The 24,322-nt window shown below is 42.4% G+C and overlaps 1 protein-coding gene across 2 annotated transcripts in view; it reads left to right on the forward strand.

Moving 5' to 3' along the window:
* The window catches only part of pcnt (pericentrin), a 37,573-nt gene that overhangs the window by 10,911 nt on the left and 2,340 nt on the right, over positions 1 to 24,322 (forward strand). The window contains exons 16-59 of one of the 2 annotated variants that reach the window (XM_054613246.1): positions 605 to 716; positions 943 to 1,069; positions 1,287 to 1,406; positions 1,512 to 1,590; positions 1,894 to 1,998; positions 2,153 to 2,264; positions 2,361 to 2,401; positions 2,492 to 2,626; positions 2,746 to 2,992; positions 3,114 to 3,264; positions 3,676 to 4,129; positions 4,274 to 4,471; positions 4,609 to 4,680; positions 5,620 to 5,724; positions 6,228 to 6,380; positions 7,050 to 7,196; positions 9,137 to 9,297; positions 9,659 to 9,831; positions 10,019 to 10,200; positions 10,304 to 10,466; positions 10,959 to 11,201; positions 11,685 to 11,917; positions 12,157 to 12,264; positions 12,563 to 12,583; positions 12,951 to 13,187; positions 13,271 to 13,444; positions 13,689 to 13,841; positions 14,585 to 14,764; positions 14,859 to 15,884; positions 16,885 to 17,055; positions 17,231 to 17,420; positions 17,676 to 18,010; positions 18,111 to 18,213; positions 18,441 to 18,613; positions 18,702 to 18,977; positions 19,070 to 19,227; positions 19,679 to 19,808; positions 20,416 to 21,207; positions 21,330 to 21,530; positions 21,679 to 21,897; positions 22,551 to 22,774; positions 22,863 to 22,942; positions 23,021 to 23,141; positions 23,245 to 23,386. In XM_054613246.1, the coding sequence (XP_054469221.1) occupies positions 605 to 716; positions 943 to 1,069; positions 1,287 to 1,406; positions 1,512 to 1,590; positions 1,894 to 1,998; positions 2,153 to 2,264; positions 2,361 to 2,401; positions 2,492 to 2,626; positions 2,746 to 2,992; positions 3,114 to 3,264; positions 3,676 to 4,129; positions 4,274 to 4,471; positions 4,609 to 4,680; positions 5,620 to 5,724; positions 6,228 to 6,380; positions 7,050 to 7,196; positions 9,137 to 9,297; positions 9,659 to 9,831; positions 10,019 to 10,200; positions 10,304 to 10,466; positions 10,959 to 11,201; positions 11,685 to 11,917; positions 12,157 to 12,264; positions 12,563 to 12,583; positions 12,951 to 13,187; positions 13,271 to 13,444; positions 13,689 to 13,841; positions 14,585 to 14,764; positions 14,859 to 15,884; positions 16,885 to 17,055; positions 17,231 to 17,420; positions 17,676 to 18,010; positions 18,111 to 18,213; positions 18,441 to 18,613; positions 18,702 to 18,977; positions 19,070 to 19,227; positions 19,679 to 19,808; positions 20,416 to 21,207; positions 21,330 to 21,530; positions 21,679 to 21,897; positions 22,551 to 22,774; positions 22,863 to 22,942; positions 23,021 to 23,141; positions 23,245 to 23,386 (8,727 nt within the window). The remainder of the gene's footprint in view (positions 1 to 604; positions 717 to 942; positions 1,070 to 1,286; positions 1,407 to 1,511; positions 1,591 to 1,893; positions 1,999 to 2,152; positions 2,265 to 2,360; positions 2,402 to 2,491; positions 2,627 to 2,745; positions 2,993 to 3,113; positions 3,265 to 3,675; positions 4,130 to 4,273; positions 4,472 to 4,608; positions 4,681 to 5,619; positions 5,725 to 6,227; positions 6,381 to 7,049; positions 7,197 to 9,136; positions 9,298 to 9,658; positions 9,832 to 10,018; positions 10,201 to 10,303; positions 10,467 to 10,958; positions 11,202 to 11,684; positions 11,918 to 12,156; positions 12,265 to 12,562; positions 12,584 to 12,950; positions 13,188 to 13,270; positions 13,445 to 13,688; positions 13,842 to 14,584; positions 14,765 to 14,858; positions 15,885 to 16,884; positions 17,056 to 17,230; positions 17,421 to 17,675; positions 18,011 to 18,110; positions 18,214 to 18,440; positions 18,614 to 18,701; positions 18,978 to 19,069; positions 19,228 to 19,678; positions 19,809 to 20,415; positions 21,208 to 21,329; positions 21,531 to 21,678; positions 21,898 to 22,550; positions 22,775 to 22,862; positions 22,943 to 23,020; positions 23,142 to 23,244; positions 23,387 to 24,322) is intronic. The other variant, XM_054613245.1, reaches the window with a different exon arrangement.

Consider the following 24,322-nt stretch of genomic DNA (forward strand, 5'->3'; position numbering starts at 1 on the left):
GGAAACTCAAAAAACTTTAAATTGAAATCCATAATGCAGTAAGTTTCGAATAAGAAAAAAAAATTATGGAAAATTTGATTTTAAAAACTTGCACATAAATGTTTTTACGCTCACTTGAGGTGGTTTTTGCCTTTTATCAAAATAGAGTTGATGCGTTAAATGGATTATAGAAACGGCTTTGCCGAATAAATTCTGACGTAGCGAACATTTCAACCACATGACTGATCAGTTGTTTCTGCTGTTGGTGTCTTCCCTGTTATATTCATCTTCCGACCATATTAAACATGGCTAGCTAGCTCACGTGTATCTCTTAAAATTTGCCCAATTGAAACAAATTCCTTAAGACTTCCCTCCATTTTCCTCGCGTGGATCACCCAAGGCAATTTATTTTCCGTTTCACAACCACTACTTCTACTCTGTTCATTGGCTGATTACCGCTATGCGTAAATCGAGCCTTTACCGACGACTACTGATGAAAATACACAGCAAAGTTTATGCTCCCCAAACCAGTTGATGGAAATACAACATTTCAAAATGTGCTTAAATTCCCTTGATGATCCTACAGAAACACAGCTTGTAACAAAGATTCCTCTCTGTAAACTAGGTATTGCGCCTTCAAGAGGAGAAGACTTCGCTAAAAGAGAGGTCGGAACAAGAAGTAGGTCAGCTGTGGACCCAGCTTGAGAGCATGAGGACCAGTCGCCAAGAGTTAGGAGGTGAGAATGATACAGACTGACATCTGCTTTGTAAATAGTGTATTTTAATCTACTGCATGTATTTAAATACTCGCAGTTAGGATATTCAAAATGTGCCATGTACAAGGGGTAGAAATCATGTGGCTTTATTAACAATGCCTGTTGTCTGATGTGATATGACAAACGAAGGAAAAAAGAGCTCTTACCTTTTTTCTGTCTTTGCTGTCTAACCTTATTTTTCTCACAGAGCTGAAGGAGCAGCTGCTCGCTCGCTCATCTCGTGTCGATGACATTGAGCGCCTGAAGACAGAGTTTAATGAACAGAAACGGGAAATCAAAGAGCACAATGAGGCTGAGCTGGAAAGCCTGAGGAGGTATGACAGCTCAAACGGGCACGTAGGCTCACACCGTCTGGATGGATTTATTCTCACAAAAGTCATTGTCTGCCTGCCTGTCCAGGTTTGAAATGTGATGTTTAAGAATAAAAACTGTGGTGGTTTATCACTGATGTGGTTTTATTTTTGGCCACAGTTTTTAAATCTTGTCTGTCCCAATGCAAATTATACACACTTGTCCTTGATCCTCCTTTAGGTACTTTGAGCAGAGATTGAGGGCAACAGAGGAGAGCTACAGAGAAGAAATCGCTTTGCTTCAGCTGAGGCTGGTGGAAAAGGCCTTGGAAGAATCCGTGCTCAAAACAGCAGATAACAGGTAGGCCAGTAGATCAGTATACAAGAACAGATTCATGTACTACAGTTGGATTACATTTTATAATAATAATAATAAGGATAATAATACATTTTGGTCTCGTTTCAGCTTCTTATCTCAAGGCCAAGCTGAAGAGGAAGAAGATCATGCTTTTTCTGATACTGGCCTCAAACAGGAGAAGCACAAGGTATGTGCATACTAAGTGAGGAAATGAATTGTCGACATTAAAAAAAATCTGCTTTAGCTAGATAAATCAGTGGAATTGAGCACTATGAAACGTCTTAATATAATTTAATTTCAAAACTTAGGAAAGTTTCTGCACATTTTTGGTTTCATTTGTTATGTGATCTTGATCACAAGGTATCTTGTGCACTTTAACTCTATGCTGCTGTAAGCCTGCAAATTTCCCCGCTGCGGGACTAATAAAGGATTATCTTATCTTATCTTATCTTATCTTATCTTAAGTGTCATCATTTTTTTTGTGACTCAGGAAGCGCTTGATTGTTTGGGTCTTCAGCTGGTGGAGAAACACACGATGGAGCTCGCCAATCTGCAATCTTCTATGGCTTTTTCCTTTAAGGAAGAGCTGCGACAGGTCAGACACAAACTCAGTCCTCTAATCTTAAATACGTCTATTTACACAAAAAGCTTTCCAAAGCTATTTGACCGTCCGACCAGCAGTTCTGTTTTTGTATCCTGGCCCTTTTTACTCTCATTTACTTGTTTTTACATCATTACTCATGCATCAGGTGCGCTCAGAGATCACTGACCAATACTATGAGGAGCTGCAGGAGAAGAGGACTCGTCATGCCCTGGAGCTGGAGCAAATCAGAGCCAAACTTTCTGACCGTCATTTACAAGGTACTACACAAACACACACACACACGCATAATACAAACATGGTGTTGAGAGGTTTTCTAAAGTTAAGTAACGACTCCTTAAATGTCCTTGTCGCAGAGCTTAACGGAGTTCGTTTGGAGGCAGCACGGCAGGTTGAGGTGAGATTTGAGGAAAGATGGTCAGATAATCTATACAATTAATAACATTTAATGGTCCATATAATGCAAGATTATGTTGATTTTAATTAGGTGGAGGTAGAACAGAGGATGTGGTGTCACACTGAGGAGCTGCAGACAAGGATGACCATCATCCACACTCTGGAGAACAGACTGTCTGCCTTGAGTAAAAAACATGATGCAGAAATGCAAAGCAACACACAAAAGGTACACACTCGTATACGAACCTGCATACTAGAAAAGTGCAAATATACACAAATATGTTTATACAATATGGACATTTCAAACTGTGTTACTTATGGATATTTTTCCGTCAACTCCTACAGCTGAAACAGGAGTTTGCTGGGGAGCTCGTTCATCTCGAGGAAGCTCTTAAACAGGAGAGGGTGCATGTGCAGGACGAGATGAAGAGACTGAGAGAAGAGCTCCAAGAGAAGCATGAAGCTGAGCTCTCTGCTCTGAAGTCAAACCTTCACACAGAGAATGAGAAAGAGAGGTCACGCCTTGAAGAAGCACTTCACGAGGAGAAGGACAAATTAGAGTCTCTACAAGCTGCACTGGACAATGATGAGAGTAAGATCATTGTATAAGACTCACATGAGTTTTCAGTAGACTCTCAGTTCATTATAGCTCTCAGTGAGATCACAAGTAGTGGTTCTCCATCAGCTTCTAACGGGTTTTGTTTATATTTTAGGCCCACAGGTCTTGATGGTGCGTCAGAGACTGGAGGCCCAGTATGACGGTGAGCTACAAAGGGAAAGGAGCTGCATGGCGACAGAAATCAAGGAGCTTACTGCTCTCCTCCAGGACCAAAGTGAAGAGCGGCTACGCCAAGCCCAAGAGAGGTGAGCTCTATGGAGGCTATAGGTCCTAAAGTCTTGATTTTAGCTGGAGGTCAATGGTTTGTCAATGGTCAGACCTCTACACACAAGTCATGTTTGTATTGATTTGAGAAAACGGATCAAATTTATTGTAATTTTCTGTGATCGACTAATTGTTTCAGAAGTTTAGGTAATGATTAACTATGTATAAGTGTGAAGTCCACTTTAAACGTTGTGTAACGTAATGGTCTGACAACTAAATGTTCTGCACCAAGTCACTATGGACTGGTGTGTTTTTCCTGAAATCACAATAAAAGCACCTCCAGTTTGATCTTCATAACACTTGAGAATGCTTTTTTTTTTGTTTGTTTTTTAATGATTTGGGGTCTTTTTTTTTTTTTTTTTTTTTTTTTTTTTTTTTGTGTGTGTGTTCAGGTTCCAAGAGGAAAAAGCAGCGTTGGAACAGAATTTGGCCCAAAAATCTGAAATCTCTCTGGCAGAGCTAAAGAAAAAACACCAAACTGATCTGGAACGCGAGAGAGCAACACTTCTGAACAAACACTCCCAAGAGAAGGACACGCTCAATGCCAAACACAAAGCACAACAAGACTCACTCGGTGCCAGTCACAGAGATCAGCGTGCAGCTACTGCCGTTGAACTTGAATCCAAACACAAAGCTGAGCTTGTCACCTTGGAAGCGGCCCTCAATTCCAAACGAAAAGCAGACCTTGAAAGTTTGGAGGCTGTTTTGCAGGAGACCAATCAGGCTCAGCTGGAGGCTTTAGAAGCTGAGTTGACTCGCAAACACCAGGAAGAGAGGGATGAACTGGAAAAGAGGATGCTGGGTAATATGGACACTTTGGAGGCTACATACCTGAAGGAAATTCAAGTAAGGACACAGAATTTGTAATGACAACCTTTTTGTTAGCAATCTTTGAAATTCTTAAATACTGTAGAAACAACACAATACTGCTGTTGTTTAAAATTTGAACATACTTTTGAATGCCATTGTTCTTTTTTTTTTAAATCACAGACACTGCGTGATGAAATGGTGCAACTTGAAGAGAGACATTGTCAAGACCTGAATCTCCTGAAGTCCCAAAATAAGCAGATAATGGAGCGTCATGGCGCAGAGCAGCTGTCATTCAGGGAGGAGCTGAGGAAAGAGCTGGCTCAGGTGCACATAGAGAAGTTTAGCGCCATGGCAGCCGAGCTCAGCCACGTTCACAAGGTGAGAAGGGAAGATTGGCTGGTGGTAAACAGTCATCATGAAAAATGATCATTCAATCACTAAGCAGAAATACAGATCTACAATTTCTACTAACAACCTTTTATAAAATAACATTTATTCACCATTTGTTCTTACAGACTGAGCTGGCTGCTCAAAAAGAGGCCTTAGATACTGGACACTGCAAAGCCCTGGAGACTCTTAAGAAGCAGGTATTTACCCAATCATCCCTACAGTACTTTTGTTTTCCAATCTCTCAAAAAGCCCAGATTTGAATTTCTCCCCACGAGGACACTGAGGATAAGGCTTACCAGTTTGAAGTTTTACTTTATTTTACAAAAATTCATGTCTTTAAATTCATAATCTGGCCATCACATACTACTGCACATGAATGCACCATTCTGTCAGTTTCACAGTCATTCCTTACTTGAAACAGCATATCCTCAGTCTTTACAAAGGTAGAATTTGAAATATAATAATAAAATCCTTTGGTGAGGCATGTCTGACAGAGGAGAAGCTGTTAAAGTAGCTAGATTACGCCGGCTAGATGTTATCACTAATTGCTGGTGTAGGGCCATATGACTATATATAACGTGAGATTATAAACTGTGAATCTTGGTTGCATTTTACCTTTTGTGGGTAATGCTGTTAATCTCTGAGCAGTGCTGCTTTATGGTAATATTGGATTTGGGGGATTTTTGCAGCATTGTAATGAAATATTTTTAAACTTTTAATCCACTGGATTTATCAAACCTCCCTCTGGTTATATGTCTATAAATTATTTTTATATTGGTTCCAAAATGTGTGTATATATATATATATTTATGTACATTGTTAAAGTGAAATTACACTGCAAAAAAATCAAAACCCAGAGGTGATATTGCAAACTCCTAAACTGCAGTTAATTAATTTATTAAATCAAATCTTCTCGAAAGCTTTTGAAATTGAATTCTAGATATAACTTGTTAGTTTTTATTGCATTGCAATTCGATTTCTAGATAATTTTATCACTTTTCCTTACTTATGTTATTAGTAACGTTAAAAAAAACACCCACTATGGTTAATGTTGGCTTTTCCATCCTACTCCCTCCATGTTGTTTTAATGTTCACCAAGATTTGATGTGTCTTTGCATCCCGTACACTTTTTGCAGGTTTTGGAACTCGAGCAACAACACAGCACTGCTCTTCAGGAGCTCTCGCATACCTACACCGCTGAGAAAGAGCAACTCATCGCACAGCAACAGCTCCAGATACAGGTGTGTGTGTGTGTGTGTGTGTGTGTGTGTGTGTGTGTGTGTGTGTGTGTGTGTGTGTGTGTGTGTGTGTGTGTGTGTGTGTGTGTGTGTGTGTGTGTGTGTGTGTGTGTGTGTGTGTGTGTGTGTGTGTGTGTGTGTGTGTGTGTGTGTGTGTGTGTGTGTGTGTGTGTGTGTGTGTGTGTGTGTGTGAAGCATGAGCGAGCATCACGCTACATATTTGTGTGTGTTTGAATTTATCTTTTTGACAGTGGGAGTTTACATCCCAGTGCTCTTTCTGGCGAGTTGTTTTTAATGGTGGTCAGTAGAGTTTTGTCTCTGTGGCTCTTACAGCCCATTAGGAGTAGGGATTACACAGAATTATTGTTCATCTTTCATAACTGTTTTTGTGTGAGGCACAGAGTATTTTATTTTAATTTTTTTTCTCAGAAGCACTATGAATCTGAACATTTGATCCAACTGCATATTATGGTATTAAACAAACCCATTACATGTGGCTGCTCTAGGAGTTGAGGGCTGTCTCTGCGCGGGAATTGGAGGCATGTCGCAGGGAGCTTGAAGAGGAGTCATTAAGGCAACGTCAGCACTTCCTAGAAGAGGTGGAGCTCCTCAAAATCCATTCAGAGGAAAGACTGCAGGACCGGATTAATCAACTGAAGGTAAAAGAGGAGATGCCTCGTAGAAATGAGGAAAAGATGAGTGTGGATAGCTTCGAAGCTTCCTTATGCTAATGTTCTTTAATATTTGAACATCTTTTAGGCAGTCGTGTTGCCTACACAGAAGCAATCATTCATATTTGGAAAATATGACCATTGTTGTGTATTTATTTGTGTGTGCGCGTGTGCGCGCGCGCGCTCTCTAAGCTCCAGCTGCACCAGTTCATTCCTAGGCATAGCTCTTGGTTGGACTCTGTCCCACTGGAGCTTTATTCAAACCCAGTTTCCACATAATCCCTCCATCATCATATATGTAGAAGTGTTCTTGTCCATCTGTTCTCTGAATCTGTGGGCTGGGCTGTGGGTTTGTGTTGCCACCATCTACAGTGGCTAAATAGGATGGATATAAGCTTTTTATCCTCTGATGCAGAAGGTTTTTAGGCTGTAGGTACTTTTTTTTTTTTTTTTTTTTTTTTTTTTTTTTTTTTTTTTTCAGGCATTTGGCATTTGACCATGTGAAATGTGCGGGCCAGTAGTCAGCCATAAGCCAGGGAGACGGGGCCGGAGATCCTTTTAGCTGAGGAACAAATGAGCCAACACTTCACTGCAGCTTTTTAAGATGATGATCTGCATCTTTTAATTGATGTACCAACATCACTGCTTTGTTTGAAGACGGAATTTGAAGAGCAGAAGGAGGCAGAGCTTGAGGACCTGAAGCGGAGCTTCGCATCTGAACAAGAGGAGAAGGAGCGGAGCTACACGGGCAAAATGAGCCAGCTCACTATCCAGCTGCAGCAACTAGACGCCGTGGTGGCCCAGGTACTAGACACACACATGCATGCATCCACTCCATATCTAGTCTAGTGGTTTTATAGGTTTTACAATATGTTCTTTGTGCAAATGGAAAAGAAATGAAAAAAGCCTGCAGCTTCACTTTGCTGGGGACAAGATTGGACAGGCCTGAGAAAAATGTGTTGCATCATGGGTGTTGGGGTTCAAAGGACAAAATCAATGAAATTAAATTAGAAGTTAAAGGGACTTAAAAACTGTAAATACAAAATAGACAGCCTTGGAATAAAGAGTGAAGAGAGAATAATGCTGCTGAGGCATGGCATCCATAGGGGAGATTTTCCTCACATGAGATTATAACTTGTTAAAAAGATTATCATATCAATGAAACACCACTGGTGTGTGTGTGTTGTGTGGTCCTGCTCTCGGTTGAAGCACACAGAACTGAAATGACTATTTGTGTAACCTATTAGACAATTATTGGGAAATTATTAGCAATTTTTGTGATCACAGTTAATCTTTTCTTCTCAATTGTGGATATTTTCTTTGTCTTATTTGATAGTAAAATGAATAGCCAATGGTTCTGGACTGTTGATGGGTCAAAACAAGACATCTGAAGTGAATACCTTGGGCTTCAAGAAATGTATTTACTGACATTATGGTAGATTGTAAGCTTGATTAGAAACAAAGAAGAAGAAAAAAAACAGGTCAACCTTAATTTGTAGCAATATATAGACTTCAGATGGCAGAATAATCAGTGAAAAAATCATAGCAACATTAATTTGTATCCATTTCTATTCATTCTTATTTGCTATTCCTCCTGTCATTGTAGCAACGTTTCATTTCTTGCTTGGTTGTTTTGGAGATGTGAAACACTGGAACTTTCAACTAATCGTTTGCTATCCCCTTAGTAACTAACAAGGTAGTCGCTATACACCGTGAAGCCAACATATCTTTTTCAAACAAATAGTTCATGTCTTTATCAGGACTGACTTCATAAATTAATGCGTGGTTTCTGCAGTCACATTCTTACCTACACTTCACCTAACTCTGTAAGTCCATGATAAATCTTGTTGGCACAATCAGCAATAATGTAGCTTGTGTGTGTGTGTACACATTTGTTTCCATGGCACCTAGTCGGCTTGGCTCTTGATAGTGAGATATTAACACACACCAAACCCCCCCCCATGAGGTTTGCAAAGAGAAGCTTAAGAGAGGTTGGGAGGGGGCTGTTGTCAGGGCAACAACATTGTTTTGTTGAGGCAGGTGGCTGAAGGAGAGGTGTTTGATGGGAGAGGGAGGGAAAAAGAGAGGGAAGACATGGTGAAAGGAGAGGGAGAGAATGAAAGGGTCAAAGAACGAAAGGTAAGAAAAACTGACTACAGAGACCTGGAAGAAAACTGAGAGAGAGCAGTGAATCTGGAAGTTATGCTTTCCTCAATCAGACACGGTCTTGGAGCTTAACCAGAGTACTTCTGCCAATGATGCCTTTTGATTACAGCAAGCAGGTGTGTATATGTACGCTACAGGCTGGTTTTAAATGAGCAGAATGTGTATTTTGTCTCATAACGGGTGTATTGAATGTCGTTTTGGGTCATGGTGCTGGTTGTTGTCTCTTGCTAAGGTGGATTTCTCTGACAAACAACATCTGGTAGTGATTTCCTTTTGAATGCAGATCATGCCCTCTGCTTTTGTCATGCTCTTGGCAGTGATAGTTTGTTATTTCTCTTGTTTAATGAACTATGTGATGCTTTGAACAAACAGAATTAAATGGCAATGAGCCAGTCATTTCCAAATTATGGGAAGCAAAACTGTTGAAGTCCTCAAGTGGTTGTTTCTCCCCTCTCTGGCAATCATTTGCTCACATGGATGCTTTTTAACAATACATAGCACAGGTGGGAGAGGTGCAGTTAATAGGTGTGTGTGTGTTAAGTGGTTGAATTAACAGCTCTCATTGTCCGTTTTTCCAGCTGCGAGCGGAGGTTGGCTGTTTGCAGGGGGAGCTGGAAGGGAAGCGTGCAGAGATGGAGACTTTGGACACTCTCCTCCAACGAAGGGAGCGAGAGACTCAGGAGGGAGGCAACCTTCTAAACATGCTCACTGATGACTTACAGAGTGCTAAAGAGGAAAGGTAAGTGATTTGGTGTGCATTGTTCCATGTGTATAGTGTTTACAGCTGGATGAATTTTATACTTAATAGTGAGAACTTCAGCTATCTTCTGTTATTACATGTGACTTGTAGGTTTTCTATTAAATGACCTGACAAGCTAATGGCAACATTGGACTATAGCGATTACTACAGATTCAGTATGCCCTTCATTATATGTCTAGCTGGTACTAATGTGGTACTTTGTTTTTTAATTTACTTTTAATAGGTTTTAATTGTATTATTGTGAGAATTTGTTTTGACTTTATTGGAAAAATCCTGACACCCGTTTGTTAAATGTAGCAAATAATGAGTTTGCACATGTGTCCCTTTTTTGTTTTCCCAGACGTAAACTGCACCAGGCCAATGAAAAACTGAAGAAGGTGCTGATTGAGATGATTCGCAGCACCATTGCAACAGAGGACCTGATTGGACAAAAGATCAGTGCCAGAGCCCAAACATCTGAGCAGGCGACCCGTCAGTGGAGCTCAACAGGGAACAAAGATGCACAAGAATCAGGTCTGTAGGCATTTCATTCATTCTGAAGTTGCAATGCATCCTATGCTTTATCTTATGCTCAAATTTTTGTTAGAGACACAGATATACATAAACATTTAGTTCTTCAGACACCAATGGGCTTTTTTTTACGTGCAATTTAAATATTTGCATCAATGCAATGATTAATTTTGACTTCTTCATTTCGTAGGTATTTCGGTTGCAGACATGTCTTCAGAAGACATGGAGCTGACCCATCTGCTCTGTGAGAGCCTGCTGGTTTCAGATACTCAGATCAAACCTGGGGGCGAAGAAGCGGCTCTGAATGCCTGCAGCCGACTGCGTCACACTGTTGAAACCCTACTGGAGCTTCTCAACCAGGCCAACACACAGGTAAAGGAAGCAGAGAACTCAGCTGATATCTCAACAAATCCACACAAAAAAAACTCTGTCTTCTTCTTGCTTTCTAATAATCCTGAGTTTCCCACCTCTATAGCTGGAGCAGACTCACGATGTCCACCTTTCTCTGGAGGAAAAGTTCTCTCAGGGCAGAGAGTACTCCGCCCAACTCATTGAGCAGCACAAGCTCGTGTTGGAGCAGCTCGATCAGGAGGCAAAGATGAAGAGTAAACTCCAGCTAGAACTTCACAAGGCCGAGGGTGAGCACTATATACACCTTAGCTCTGCTTCACTTGACTCCTCTAATGTTGCCGAGTTACAGTAGTTAATCCACTGACTGTTGCCACAACTTTGTTCCTCTGCCTTTGCTGAAATTTCACCACTTGTACTGAAGTTTGAACAGAACTTTTTCAAATGGAAACACTTTCGGTCGTTAGCAAAAAAGCAGTGACATTTTGTTTTTTGGTTTGTATGTATACTACCAAGTTCTGGGAAGTTCTATTTTTGGAAACGAAGTCTTGTGGCTTTCAAGAGAGGGTTTTAACAACTTCAAGTCTCATGGCAAGGTAAAGTGGCTATGGTCGGGAGCAGCACAAATACATGCTTTTGCCACCTGCTAAAAAAAGGTTTAAGTGTGTTGAATATTTTCACTCCTTTTACCTTGAAATCAGACAGCCATTTTCGAAAGGTAACCAAAAAAAAAAACCCTGACCTTTCCTTTGAACAAAACATTTGACTTTGCATGTGTTCAGGGCTTCTGGAGGGCTATGTGGCAGAGAAAGCAGTCCTCGAGGAGTCTCTGCAGCAAAAGGAGGCACAAGAGGAAAGACTTGTGGAGGAGCTGGAGGACCTGAAGGTGAAGCTGCACCAGATGCAGACCTTCACCACAGAGCTGGATAACCTCAGACTGAAGCATCAGGAGCTCAGTGAGGAGCACACACTTCTCCTCCGTCAGAAGGAGCATCTCTCCGCTGGCCTGGGGGAGAGGGAGAAAGGTGAGTGGAGCAATCATGTGCGTCTCGTCTGCATAAAATATGACATGACCTCTTTAGTGAGCTTGACCACACACTTATAATAATGTCTTTGCTCAGATGTGTCTTCTCTCCATAGGCCATCGGCCCAATTTAGATCCTGGTGCAGGTTTGTGGGTCAGAGTGGAGTATGAGAGTGTGTTGGGGGGTGGGGGGTGGGATGAGATGAATATGCAGTACATTTGCAGTGCTGTGTGAGGTTGCTGTTTGTAACACTGCCAGTAGTTTGTCTTTGAGTGGTGTGTCATTTTCACCTCTTACACAATGTTCTCAGTCAGAGCTGTCAAAGTGAATGCATTCAGTGCCTTTTCAGGAGGAGAGGCACAGGATGTGTAATTGTTTTATGTATTTAACTCCTCTCGTGTCTTCCCGGCTTTTAATATTCCTCTGTGTGTGTATATTTACATTGAAACAATTTCCCTAACCATACACTTTTTATTTTTCAAGCTCTACTTGCAGAGACGGAGCGTTTAACCCAGGATAGGCTGGACTTGCAGCGCCAGGCAGAAAAGAACCACAGCTCTCTGTCCCTGCGCCTCAGGGCTCTGGAGAGAGAGCTGGAAGAGCAGGAAACCAAGGGCCTGGAGACGGAGCAGCACCACAAAACCCACACCGAAGACCTCAACCAGCGAGTCCAAGCACTCGAGAAACAGCTGAAACATGACAGGCAGTTTATAGAAGTGAGTTTTTACAAATTAAAATAAATATCCCTTGTTTTTTTTAATGTTAAGTGTAATTCTTTAGAAATCTTCCCTTTGTCCCGTTAATTTACAGTCATCTGAACACTTACAATTGTGATCTTGCTTTCTCGCTTCACTTACTTTCCAGTGTCATTTTAGAGTGTCACAGGCAATTTCTTCATGTTGCTGCTTAATGTCGCGGACACGATCTTTCACATCACTTGTTCCTGTGCATATAGGAGCAGGCTGTGGAGCGTGAACACGAAAGGGACGAGTTCCAGCAGGAGATCCGAAGCCTGGAGGCCCAACTCAGACAGACGGCCAGCGTGGATAACAAAGGACACAGGGTGAGGCCCATTCATTTGTCAGCAAGTGTATATACAGTAACATCCAATAGGTAATATTTCTCATCTGGACAATATCTCACAAAATGCTTGTGTTTCTAGATAAAGAGTGCATTCCATTTGCAGTGTGTGTGTGTGTGTGCTTTTGATGTGTTTTTGAGTTGTCTATGGCGTTGCTGGTGGGATTATGACTCATACGTAGTAGTACTTACAGAGGTTGAAGTGATGAATGCATTGTTTGTCGTGTCATGAGCCTGACTTTTGCCCTGTGTTTATCCCTGTGCTGAACGGATTGCTGTAGTTTAAGGACATGGTTCTGCAGGTATGATATCTAACTGTAGCATACTTCTCCTAGCTCCTCTGACTCTTTTGCATGGTGTGTATTTTACATCATTATTTCCATGCAATCATCTGTAGATTCATTTTCACTGCTTGTATGTACTTGTCATACGTTCTGCATTCATTCCCATTTAATCCTCCTTTGGTTAATATTCATTTGCTTCTTTTTGGCACTTCATTTGTCTTTCACCTCCATGTCTTTGCTCTCTGGAATGGCTTAACTTTCATGTTCGGTACCAGCGGCTGCAGATCCGGAATGGCTATTTCATCTTCAAATCATGTAGTTTTCACTCTTCTCAAAACTCTAAGAACATGACATCTAAAATGTTGCCCACTCTATGTCTCTGCAGGTGGAGAGTCTACAAGCTATCCTTAAAGACAAGACTGAGGACCATGCTTCCTTGCTTGCAGCCAATCAGCAAGCCCAGCGCGATCTTGCAGAGCGCAATGAGGAAATAGATAAGCTGGCGGGGCGAATCAGAGAACTAGAGCAAGCACTGCTGAACAGCGCTGAGAGTCATAGATCCATCAGTCACCTGGAGCAAGCGCTCCACAGAGCAAAGTTGCGAGAACAAGAGCTCACACAAGTAAGAAAATTGAACACTTGAACTGGCAATCATCTCCTAATACCACCGTTTATTTTCCTCACAAATGTACTCACTTTTGTCAGGATAAGCAGGCACTGGAGCAGCAGCAGCTGTCGAACAGGCTGCAGATCTCCGCCCTGCAGTCCAAAGTGGATGAGACGAGACACTGTTACCATGACAACACGCGTGACCCCACTCAGGAGCTTAGCGATGCCCTGGACACTGCTCAACAGAGCCTACAGAGCAAAGAGCAAGAGGTCTGTAAGATTTTCACCAAATCCACTTTTTGGTAGCTATGATGATTAGTGGTGGTGCTTTCATTTGGCTACAGTGCCACCTTTTGGTACAGATGTGTATGCAAACCTGAGCCATTGTTTAAAAGTCACCACTAGGTCCAGAAACTTTCTTTTGAAAGCCCAGCATTTTTTTAACCAACCACAAAAAAATATATTTTTCTGTCTTTTGTCTGTATTTAATAATATTTGTATTATGTCTTTGTAGGTTGAGGTCCTGCTTGGCCAACTGGAGACTGTTCAGAGGGACTTAAGCATCAAAGCGGTTGAACTAAAACACCTCGCACTACAGCTGGAGCTACTGACCAATCAGAATGCAGCTCAGGTTAACGAGCTCCAAGAACAGATTTCTGCCCTACAGGTAGGCGCTTTTTCATTATTTTTGTCAAATCTTTTTTACGCTGCTTTGTAAAAACTTGGAAGCTCTCCTTCTGAGTTTATTTCTGTACCCCTGCCCAAAACACATATTTTTTTTCCAATTAGAGTGACTTTTGGAGACCTTCTAGGACTAAAAGCACTTAGTGTATTTTGGAGATGTCCCCTTGTGTAACATCTTAGTCCTCTTTCAAACAAATATATATTTATTTTTGGGCTTAACTATCGAAGTAACCAGTTGGAGCTTGAATGGAGTGAGAGGGATGAATACTTAATGAGAATGATATTGGAGGTTTCTTACATATCCATAAGAAAGAGATGAATAGCTTGGTGCTCACGAATGGATTTACCTGGTGTAAGATATGTAGGTAAAAGAGATAATGCATTCAACTTGAGATCCCAGAAGGATATATTGGACCAAACTGAAAAAAAATATTATTTACATTTAATTCCACAGACTAGACATTTAAGTATAGGTCATAGACACACATCACAGTGTACAATTTAGCCTCTCATTGAGTATGTTGGTAATTTTGTTTCTCTATTTAAAATCCCCCCCAGAATTTCTTTTTCTTTTTCTCTAATCTTAAAAGGTCTTTATGAATTTTTCATTTTTATTCTCTCCTTAATAGTTTATAAAACAAGAAAGAACCAACAAAAATAAGCCTATGACATAAAATGTACTGTATAACTTTATAATTGAACTGATATTTAAAACTCTGCCTGCAGGAAAATGTGTCCACTCTCACCATACTCAAGGAGGAGCAAGAGGAACAAAGCGAGGTGGAGGACACGGAGGAAGAGAACCTCTCCTCAGCATTACTCCAGGAGAAAAACCAGGAGATCGACCAGCTCAGCATTGAGATCCAAAAACTGGAACAGGATTTGGAGAACAACGGGAACAACAAGGTCAGAATACATGCAGACAGTGTGGAAGTGACCACAGTTTATGAAAAAAATATAAGTGTCTCATCAATTGTTCTTGTCTTTCTAAAACAAAAAGGCTTTGGAGGCCGAGCTTGAGGATCTGCGCTCACAGGTGGAACACCTTCAGTCTGAAATCGTGAGAGTGCGTCAGGACAAACAGGAAGAGGAGGAGCGCCTTCACGAGGTCATCAGCACACTGCAGGCAGAACTCGCCACTTTAGGCCCAAACCTGCATGAAGTCAGCGACTCTCAGGATGGTGACAGCATTAACCCCTCGCCGGCTCCCAGCCCCGAACCCGACCACTGTACCATCCAGGAACAAGCGAGGAGGGGAGGACCGAACAGCCTGAAGCAAGAGCTCAGTCTGAGTCATTCTGCCTCATCTTGTTCCCTACGATCTCGTCTCAATGCCCTACAGACTCAGCTGGAGACCGCGGTGGCAGAGAAAGACGGACTGGAACGGTTACTGCTCACCCAGGAGGAAGAGTACAGAGGACACGGGGCGGAGTTCGGAAGGAGGCTGACAGCCGAGCGGGAGAGGGCAGATGAACTCCAAGGTGTCCTCGCTGTCAAAGAAGCTGAGCTGGAGGAAGTGAAAGCCCAGAGAGAAGAGGAGACTGAGAAGAGGAAACTATCTGAGGAGGAGAGGGACAGTTTCAGGACTCAAGCCGACGAGATTAGCGCACTGCATGAGAAGAACGTCCAGCTCAGCTCTCTGGTTATGGAACTCCAAAAGAAAGAACAGGAGAGCGCGACAGAGATCGAGACTCTTGTATCAAAAGAGCAGGAAATGCAAACGGAAATAGAGGTCCTTCGAGAAACCAGTCTCACTCTTGAGAGACAACTCCAGGAGGTTCGGGCCGAGGTGGTAGACATGGAGGCACTGGCTGCTGAGGAAAGGACAAAGATTAAAACCCTCAAGACTGTGAAGGGAGAGCTTTATGCTGAACGTGAGGCGCTGAGGAGGCGGGAGGGGCATCTCCAGGAGGAAATTGAGAGACTCAGACAGGAAGTGATTTCCATGAGAGCCTGTATCCAGGACCTGACAGGTCGGCTCAATGAGAGGGAAACCAGTCAAGAAGAGGCTCAAAAGGAAGTGCTGGTGAGTGTCCATCCAAGATGCAAATGTAAAATATAATTCTAAACACATAGCTGCAACCTCCTTTTCACTTCAAACTTTAATTATAGGGCTTTCCATAAAGGGAATAAAAATCTAGAAAAGAACTAAACCTTATGATTCATTACCTAAGATGTTGATGGTGTTAAAAGGTTTGTTTACATAATTTATAAGTTTATAAACACAGCAATGAAACAGACTTTTATTTACAGTCGTTGTAATTATTTCTCTTTATATAAATTACTTAAAATGTATGTGGTAAATGCACTGTGCCTTCTTAATCAGGTCATAAGATTCCAGAACAAATTCCTTTTCTTCAGCCTGTGCTCCAGGTTGAAAGGTGATCTGAGCAAATATCTTGCAGCCTCTTCTTTTGCTAGCGTAAAGCTGTGCTACGGACTGCAGGGGAAACCACATCTGGTTATAGTTAACTGCCGTAACGCGTCACATCGCGGCGTCACCCCCGAGACTGCAGACTCTTACTAACACAGAGGAAGTGACATTAAAATGAGGAAGCAGAAGGAAAATCTTTGTTAGCTGTTCTGTTTTTTAAAGCTTCGCTGCACTTTATTTTTCATTTTCCCGTTATAACTCTCCAGAATGTGGTAAGGAAACGTTTCAGAGGTTTAAAAAGAATGAATAGAGGCTGCAAAGTATCTGTTGAGCTGCTGCACGTCTTTGCACTCTGATCTGTTTTTGATGAGTTGATAGTTGTTTGTAGCAAATGAAGCCGTTGTTGTTTTTGTGTACTAAAGAGGTTTCTAGCGGAATATATCAGAGTTAAATCACTGCATGCACATGTGGTACTCGTTAGTTAGGTATTTACATAGTAAATCTGGTTATCGGTTGTTGCTCTTATGTAAACTAGTTCCTCCAGGAAAAACTGAAAGCTATGAACAAAATGAAATTAGAATATGTTATGTGGATGCAGGGTTTCATGAATACTAAGAAAGGCTGCTAATGAAAATGTTTCTCTTTGTCTCAGACCCATGCTGAGGTGACCCTGGCTAAAGCAGACGCTGCCTTGAGACAGAGGGAGGCTGAACTCGCCAGACTGAAGACAGAGCATCAGGCTCTGAGGGACGAGCTGACTGCGGTGAAACAGGGTCTGAATACCAGTACAGAGAGGGCCGAGAAACTACATGAGGAAGGACAGGTGGGAATATATGAAAACTAAACAGAATATTTGATATAAACTATAAATCAGTGGTAGTTAATCTGCCTTTCTGTACGGATCCACTGCTGTTATGAGATTTGAAATCATGGCGGTACTGGATTGAGTGTAATAAACTGACAGCTGTATTTTAATGTTATTTATTTCTGTCTGTCAGACCAAAGACCTAGCCTTAGTGGACCTGGAGACTGATAACCAACAGCTGAAGGCGGAGCTTCGAGTTCTACAAGAAGACCTGGCTGTACAGGAAGAAGAACTATCCTATCACCAAAGAGAACTACAGCGACTCCAACAACACTGTCAACAGCAAGACACACTTTGTCACCAGCAAGGATACCAACAGAATGGTGAGCACAACAGTGCTACAAACTTATTGCTTTATTTATATAGAGGTAATTGATTCCAAGTGTTACTATCACCTATTTAGCATGTGCATCCTCTTCTAGATGCAAAAAATGGACTAAACGGGGACCCACTCGTAGAAAAACAGCCTCATAGTGCCAAAAGATGTCTAAAACTCCACCCTTAACCTTTAACCTTTGTGGCATCACAACAGTAACATGTTCTCACAATGACAAGTTTTGATTTTCTTCCTCCGTCAGATATTTCACACAGAACTTTTGAGGATTCCGTGAGCGTGTCTCGTGACGAAGCCTCTCTGAGCTCTCCGGAAGTTTTAAGGAGACTCGAATGCTCCGAAGACAGAATCCCAGAAAGGTTCCATGCCTCTGCTCTCGGCTCTCGTCTGTCCGACTACAGCGCTTTGAACAGCACAGGCCTGGATCTCCACCACGTCAAGACCTCTCCCAGGGTTGTGATGGAGCCTCCACACTCCAGGACCGTCACACCAGATCCAACCACACAGAGTACTCACTCCCCAGCCTCCGTGTCAGTGTCAGACAACTTCTCCATGCTCGACTCACTGGACACTGATAAAGTATGTTGTCTCAAACTTCCACACATGCTTCCCTTTGTGGCTTTTAGTTCAAATGTGGTTAAATATTTGTTTAATCTTTTGTGTAATTCTTTCTTCTTAGGCGCGTGAGTTGGAAGAACTTGATCTAACAGAGCCTCCATCCCCCCTCGGCTCCACCTCCTCCTTGTCAGCACCAGAATGGGCCAGTGATGGATATGGCAGCAGTGAGTATTGCCTCTATTTCTTTATAGTTTTTAGATAAAATGGAGTTTCATGGCACAGAGAAATTAGATATATCAGGCGTTGCTACATAGACGATACTTGTTAGTAGCATCATATAATTATTGTTTTTTATTTTCTTTCTTTTAATGGAGTTTGTTGGCAATAAGAAAAATATTGAATATCAGCAGACTGTTCTATTTAACTCTTCTGCTTTGTTCTTGTGCTTCAGATGTGAGTTCAGAATTGGGTGCGAGGCTGAGAGTCGAGCTGGAACAGACTGAAAGGCTGGATGCTCAGTTTCTCGAGTATCTCCACTGCCGAGGAATGAACCCCACAGTCAACACAGATAGTGCTGCAGGCAGCATGAGCTACAGTGATGACCTGTTGTCACCTGAGCTTCAGGTAGGCTTTATTTGAACTTGGCATTAATTCATTTGATTTTCACAATATGCCTGGATTTCACTCGGTTTCTTTCTCCGTCTTTCTGCAGGGTCTGTTGAAGAAAGTGTATCAAGAAAGCTGCCGAATTCTCACATTGTCCCAACGTCGCGCCGCGTCCTCAACACAACATCATGTCTCGGACTTAAGAGCCTTCTCGTTGAGTCAGAGAGGGCATCATTCTGAAGATGGTGCCATCATACTGGACCAGCAGGACAATTCATCCTCAATCCCCCCAATGAGCTGGCAGCAGGAGAAGAGGGCACTACAGGAGACTGTGGTTGCTCTCCGAGAGCTGCTCTGTCGAATGGCCCAGAGACACACACATGTGAGTTTCTGTGGTTTTAAAAATACTTTACAATCACCTAGTGAAAGGAAATTTATATCATTACTTGCTGATCACGTTCTTCTTTCTTTTAGACTGACCACAGAGATGAAGATGACAGGCAAAGAGATCAGCTCCAAACTGACGGACATGGTGAATCCCAACTGAGGACTGAGCTGGAGGAGACCCAGAAACAACTGAAATGTGCTCACGACACTCAGTTAGAGCAAAAGAACAAAATGCAGACAGTCAGGTATGTTACACACACCGAATAACGACATTCACAAATTGACACATCATGCAAAAAGATAATAGACTGTATAGTAAAATCAAATCTATTGTAAAGTCAGAACTTGCTACTACTGGAATGCATCCTACTAGTGTTTCTTTTGAAATTGAGAAAACATAGTTTTGAACATTAAATCACAAATAAATCCAGCTCATTTCATCCAGTGAGTGCATGCTAAAATGTGTTACAGCTCACCTCTCCTGATTGAGAAAAAAATCCTGTGTTTTGTTTTGTTAGAACGTACTAGTTTAGGGAATCCTGGTTCCTGTAGTTCTTTGTGTGGTTTTAAGTATTGGTGATGCTAGTATGAACTTTGGCCTGCCTCAACATATTTCTGTTACACTCACACAATAAGTGTAATAATACCAAAAGTGGTGAAAAGTAAGGTTGTGTTGGTTTTTTTTCTTTTCTTCAGGATGGCTGTCGAAGAGCGTGAGGAAGCTTTGAGACGGGAGCAGATGAGAGTCCAGGAGCTTCAACAACAACTGGAGCAGGAGAGAGCTCTGAGTCTCCGTAAGGACAGAGAGGTGGAGGAACGGAGAGAGGTAAGACGAGGACCTAAAGCATGCATACTGAATGGACTGTAAATACTCATTTAAAAAACTGGTATTCAAATGATGAAATAATGGCCGTGAGTCAGCACAAATAATTGAAGGCCAGTTATTAATAAAGCTTGAGAGGGGTGGAATTACATTTAGTCAACTACAAAAGAATATGGTAATTTTAGTATAATTTACATTTCCACGGTACTAATTCCATCAGTAACAGTCGCGTTCCGCTCTGGTGTCCCTTTTTTTCTTTAAACAGAAATAATATTTTCATACTCAAATTATTTCAAGTTGTTTCTTTTTTCCCATACTACTGATTGATGTTAAGTGACACATCAACAAAACCAAACACTTCCTGTTTTGTTTTTTCACATTAAAAGATTTTTTTTACTTGAAAATTCCGGAGGAAGTATTGACTTTCATTTATGGCAGTTTAACGTTGGTCTGGGGAAAAAGGCAAATTAGAGAACCTGACAGTATAAACACAGAAAACAAATATATTTGATACTTCCAGAGTGTTTTCACTGAGTTTTAAAAATCGTTTAAAGAGTATACACGTTCCCATTTTTGACTCTGACAGATGACTCTCCTCTTCCATCTCCAGGCTGTGCAAGTTTCCTCTGAGCAGCAGAGGTCAGAGGTCACGGCTCTGAAGGGTCAGGTGGAACAGGAGAAGGTGGCCTGCAGCAATCTCCGACGGGAGCTTCAGATTGAACAGTCCCGCAGTGTGCTGCTGGAGAAACGCCTGGACGACACCCAGAAGGAGCTAGAAGATGAACGCCAACTTTCTGCTCATCAACAAGAGCTCAACTTGCAAGACAAGACTCGTCTTGAGCGCCTCATGACTGAAGCAGAATCTCGCCAAGCAGAAATTCACTCCAAGCTCTCAAATGCTTGCCGGAAGCTGGATGAAGAGCGAGACCGTTGCTCCAGGCAGGTGGATGAACTTAGCCGCAGACACGAGGCGGACGCCGCCAGGGACAGGAAGTTCCTCTCCGACATGCGCGCCCAGCTGGAGCAGGAGCGAAGGCAGGGGGAGGAGCTGGTAGTTGAGCTGGACAAACTGAGAGCTGAGCTACTGCAGAGCAGGAGGAAATGGGAAGAGGAGGACAAAACGAGGAGGGTGGAGCTGCAGAGGGAGCAGGAGGCCGCCACTCGATATCGTGTAGCTACGGAGACCTTGAAGGAGCAGAAACGCGAAACCAGCTGTGCTTTGGAGAAGGAGCGAGAGCGGTCCAGACACCTAGGGGTGGAACTGGCCGAGCTGAAGGAGAGACTGCGACTGCTGAAGGACAAAGAGAGGGAGAGGGAGGAGCAGTGGGAGAGAGAGAAGAGGAAGGAGAGGCAACAGCAGATGGAGAGAGACAGACGACAGGAAAGGACCAACAGCAAACTGGTAAAATATCATCAACTTACTGTGCTCAATGCTTTCACAAATGTATTGTCTTATCTTAGATATGTTTAAAACAGATCTGGATACACATTAACGCACCTCCTTACAAACGTTTTGACTTTTAGTGTGAGTTAGAGTTGTTGAGGCAACAGGACCAGCAGCGCATGCAGGAGCTGCAGCGCACTCTGGCAGAGCTGGAGCGGGAGGAGAGAGAGATGGCTGCTCAGAGGCTGTCTGGACGAACCACAGGGCAGCATCACAGGGCTGCATCTTCACAGCATCTCCAGAGTGACTACCAGGCAGGCAGTGCACAACTAAACCAGCAGGTACACAAGTGGTTATTACACAAACACTACAGTAAAAAAACAAAAAATGGTGCTATGCCACAGAACCCCTTACTTTACTACTATTTGAGGCATATAATGCTGGTATTATAGGAATGCACCTCACTGGACTTTTTTTTTTTTACCATAGATGGAGTCCATATCATCCTCGTCCAGTCTGCTGGAAAGGTTGCTGAAGGAGAACTCTGAACTTACAGAGCGCGTTACATCCCTGAGTCAGGAGAGAGCCACCCTCAAACATAAACTCACCTGCTTGGAGCGACAGCTGCGGCGCACAGAGAACGAGCTCGCCAAGGTCACCACAGAAACTGAAAACAGACCCGTCAGTGATGTGATCAGCAACAGCAAGGTCAGTACGAAACACGTGCACATAAACACATTTGTTATGATATAGAAACTGGCATAATAGATATTATATTTTTTTATGAAGCTATCCAGGGACATTTTATAAGATTAATCACTGCAGTATTTTCTATGCTGTTGATAGAATTGATTTAACCTCACCCACCCTAATATATTTGCCCTCATCCTAAAGGTGTCTTTTTAATTTCATATACATTGTTTTTATTCTCTTTTTTCAGCTGCAAAAGTGCTGCATTTACAAGTGTTACACTTCAGAGCTTAGACAACCTCAAAGAAATGACCAACCTGTGGAAAACACAGGGGCACCAAACTTGGCCTAACGGACAAATCAATGCAGCCACTAAATGGCAATATTATTGAATTCTGGTTTCTAGTCCAGTTAACACTTTGCCTGCACTTAGTCCCAATATATTCTAATGTTGTGTATGTACTTCGATCCTTACATTTCTTGTTTTGAGTACTATTGGTTTGCTTTGAGTAGTACTGAAAAGGTGGAGGGGGCCTACTTTGATGAATCCAATTTTTTTTAATCACAGTATGTTGGCTTAGCTGTAAAAAATATAATTACCAATGTCAACTTGAACACCTTACTGTCATGCTGATACACACAATATTACATCCTGTGTTTTTGTTTTTCAGGTGCAGCGCCTGTATGAGCGCTACCTGCGTGCTGAGAGCTTCAGGAAAGCTCTGGTCTACCAGAAACGATACCTGCTGCTGCTGTTGGGAAATTTCCAGGAGTGTGAGCAGGCCACACTGTGTCTCATCGCTCACATGGGGGCACGGCCGTCACCCCCGCTCTCCCACAACAGACCCCTCGGACGATTTAGGGCTGCTGTTCGGGTTGTCATTGCTGTCTCGAGGTAGGGAGAGTACCAGGATGTAAAGATTAAAGACTTACCTCCACCTTGTATATGGATAAAACTGATCACACTTTTTAATTTTCTTCAGAATGAAGTTCCTGACCAGGAAATGGCAGAAAGCGATCAGAAGATTATCTGTATCTGGGACTGTCAATGGACATTGTCAAGGTCAACACATTTAATGATACTATGCATCACCTCTGTGTGTATGAGTGGGTTGATTTTTAATCTTAATGTCTCTTACAGGGCCTAAAGCTGAAGTTTTAAGGCAACAACAGCCAAGATTACATTTTGACTCGCCACCAAACAGAGAGACAGTGTCCGCTCTTGTTCCGCCCACAAAATCACCCTTCAGGTTGCACAACAGGTTTGGGCTCTTCTTAAAACTTTGCATTTTTAAGTGGATGTCTTCACATATTTTATTGAAATCAAAGTTATTTTTTAATCGATGAGCTTTCTTCTCTCCTCAGGGTTCACTCCAGCACCAGTCTGGGCTCGGAGCATTCAGGAGGAATGTCTCAGGATCCAGAGCGATCTCTGACGGAGTATATCCACCATCTAGAGAAAGTCCAGCAACGGTTGGTGGGAGCAAGACAAGGTGAACAGCATTAGGTATAAGGAAGGGGAAACAGGTGAACACAAAAGATGGGAATTGAATGCACCAAGGTGGATGAACACAGGGTGTCGGGTGAACACTGAGTCCATTCATCGGTTATAGGATTGGGGCACCTCCAGGGTTTCATTCATTATACTCTAGTCCATGTTTGTGTTTACAGTTTATCAGTGATTGGGCCTGAGCAGGGTACAGTTAGGTTAGAAATTCTACTGGTGATGGTACCCACAAAATGTCAAGGCATCCCACTCAAAAACAGCCAAATTACTAAGCACAACTTCTTGGGTTCTGAGCCCATAATCAGAATTGTAGCGAGTGATATCACACTGGGAGATGTTACAGGGCACTGGGTTTATGTTTTATAGCTCTTATGCCGAGATCAGACCACACATCACATATCATCACAAACCACTTTTCTGTCCATTTTCCAGGAAGTGATTTTTCCATTCATCAGAGAAAAATACACAGAAAATGCGCTACTGGCTACAGAAGTAATTCTACGGAAAACGTTTGTGATGGATGGCCTAACACTTCCTGCAAAACGGCATTTAATAAATCCCCACAAAAAACCTGTGTGCTCTATCATCTCCCAACCTAGTAAGCAAGACTCATTTAGCCCCGCCCCCTAAAGAGGAAAGGAGGATACAGCCAGCCTGTTCCCCTGATATGATTGGTTATCGGCAGCGCTGGCTGCAGGAGAATAGGACGTGGCTGTACCTGAGCTGCTTGTCGCCCCTTTACCTGAACGGTCCAGGTGAGTGTGAGTGTAAAATACTCACTCCACCAAATATCAAATATCAAAGCAGCACAATGCACCTCTCGGGATGGGTGCTTTTCATCATTCACTGACTGCACTAGATAAGTGGTGGTAGCACTCTGGTCTGAAAATGTACATGCCCTGCAGGTTAATGATCCCCCTACATTAATGTTAATTT

Source organism: Anoplopoma fimbria, chromosome 15 (genome assembly GCF_027596085.1).
Source record: "Anoplopoma fimbria isolate UVic2021 breed Golden Eagle Sablefish chromosome 15, Afim_UVic_2022, whole genome shotgun sequence".
Taxonomy (NCBI): Eukaryota; Metazoa; Chordata; class Actinopteri; order Perciformes; family Anoplopomatidae; genus Anoplopoma; species Anoplopoma fimbria.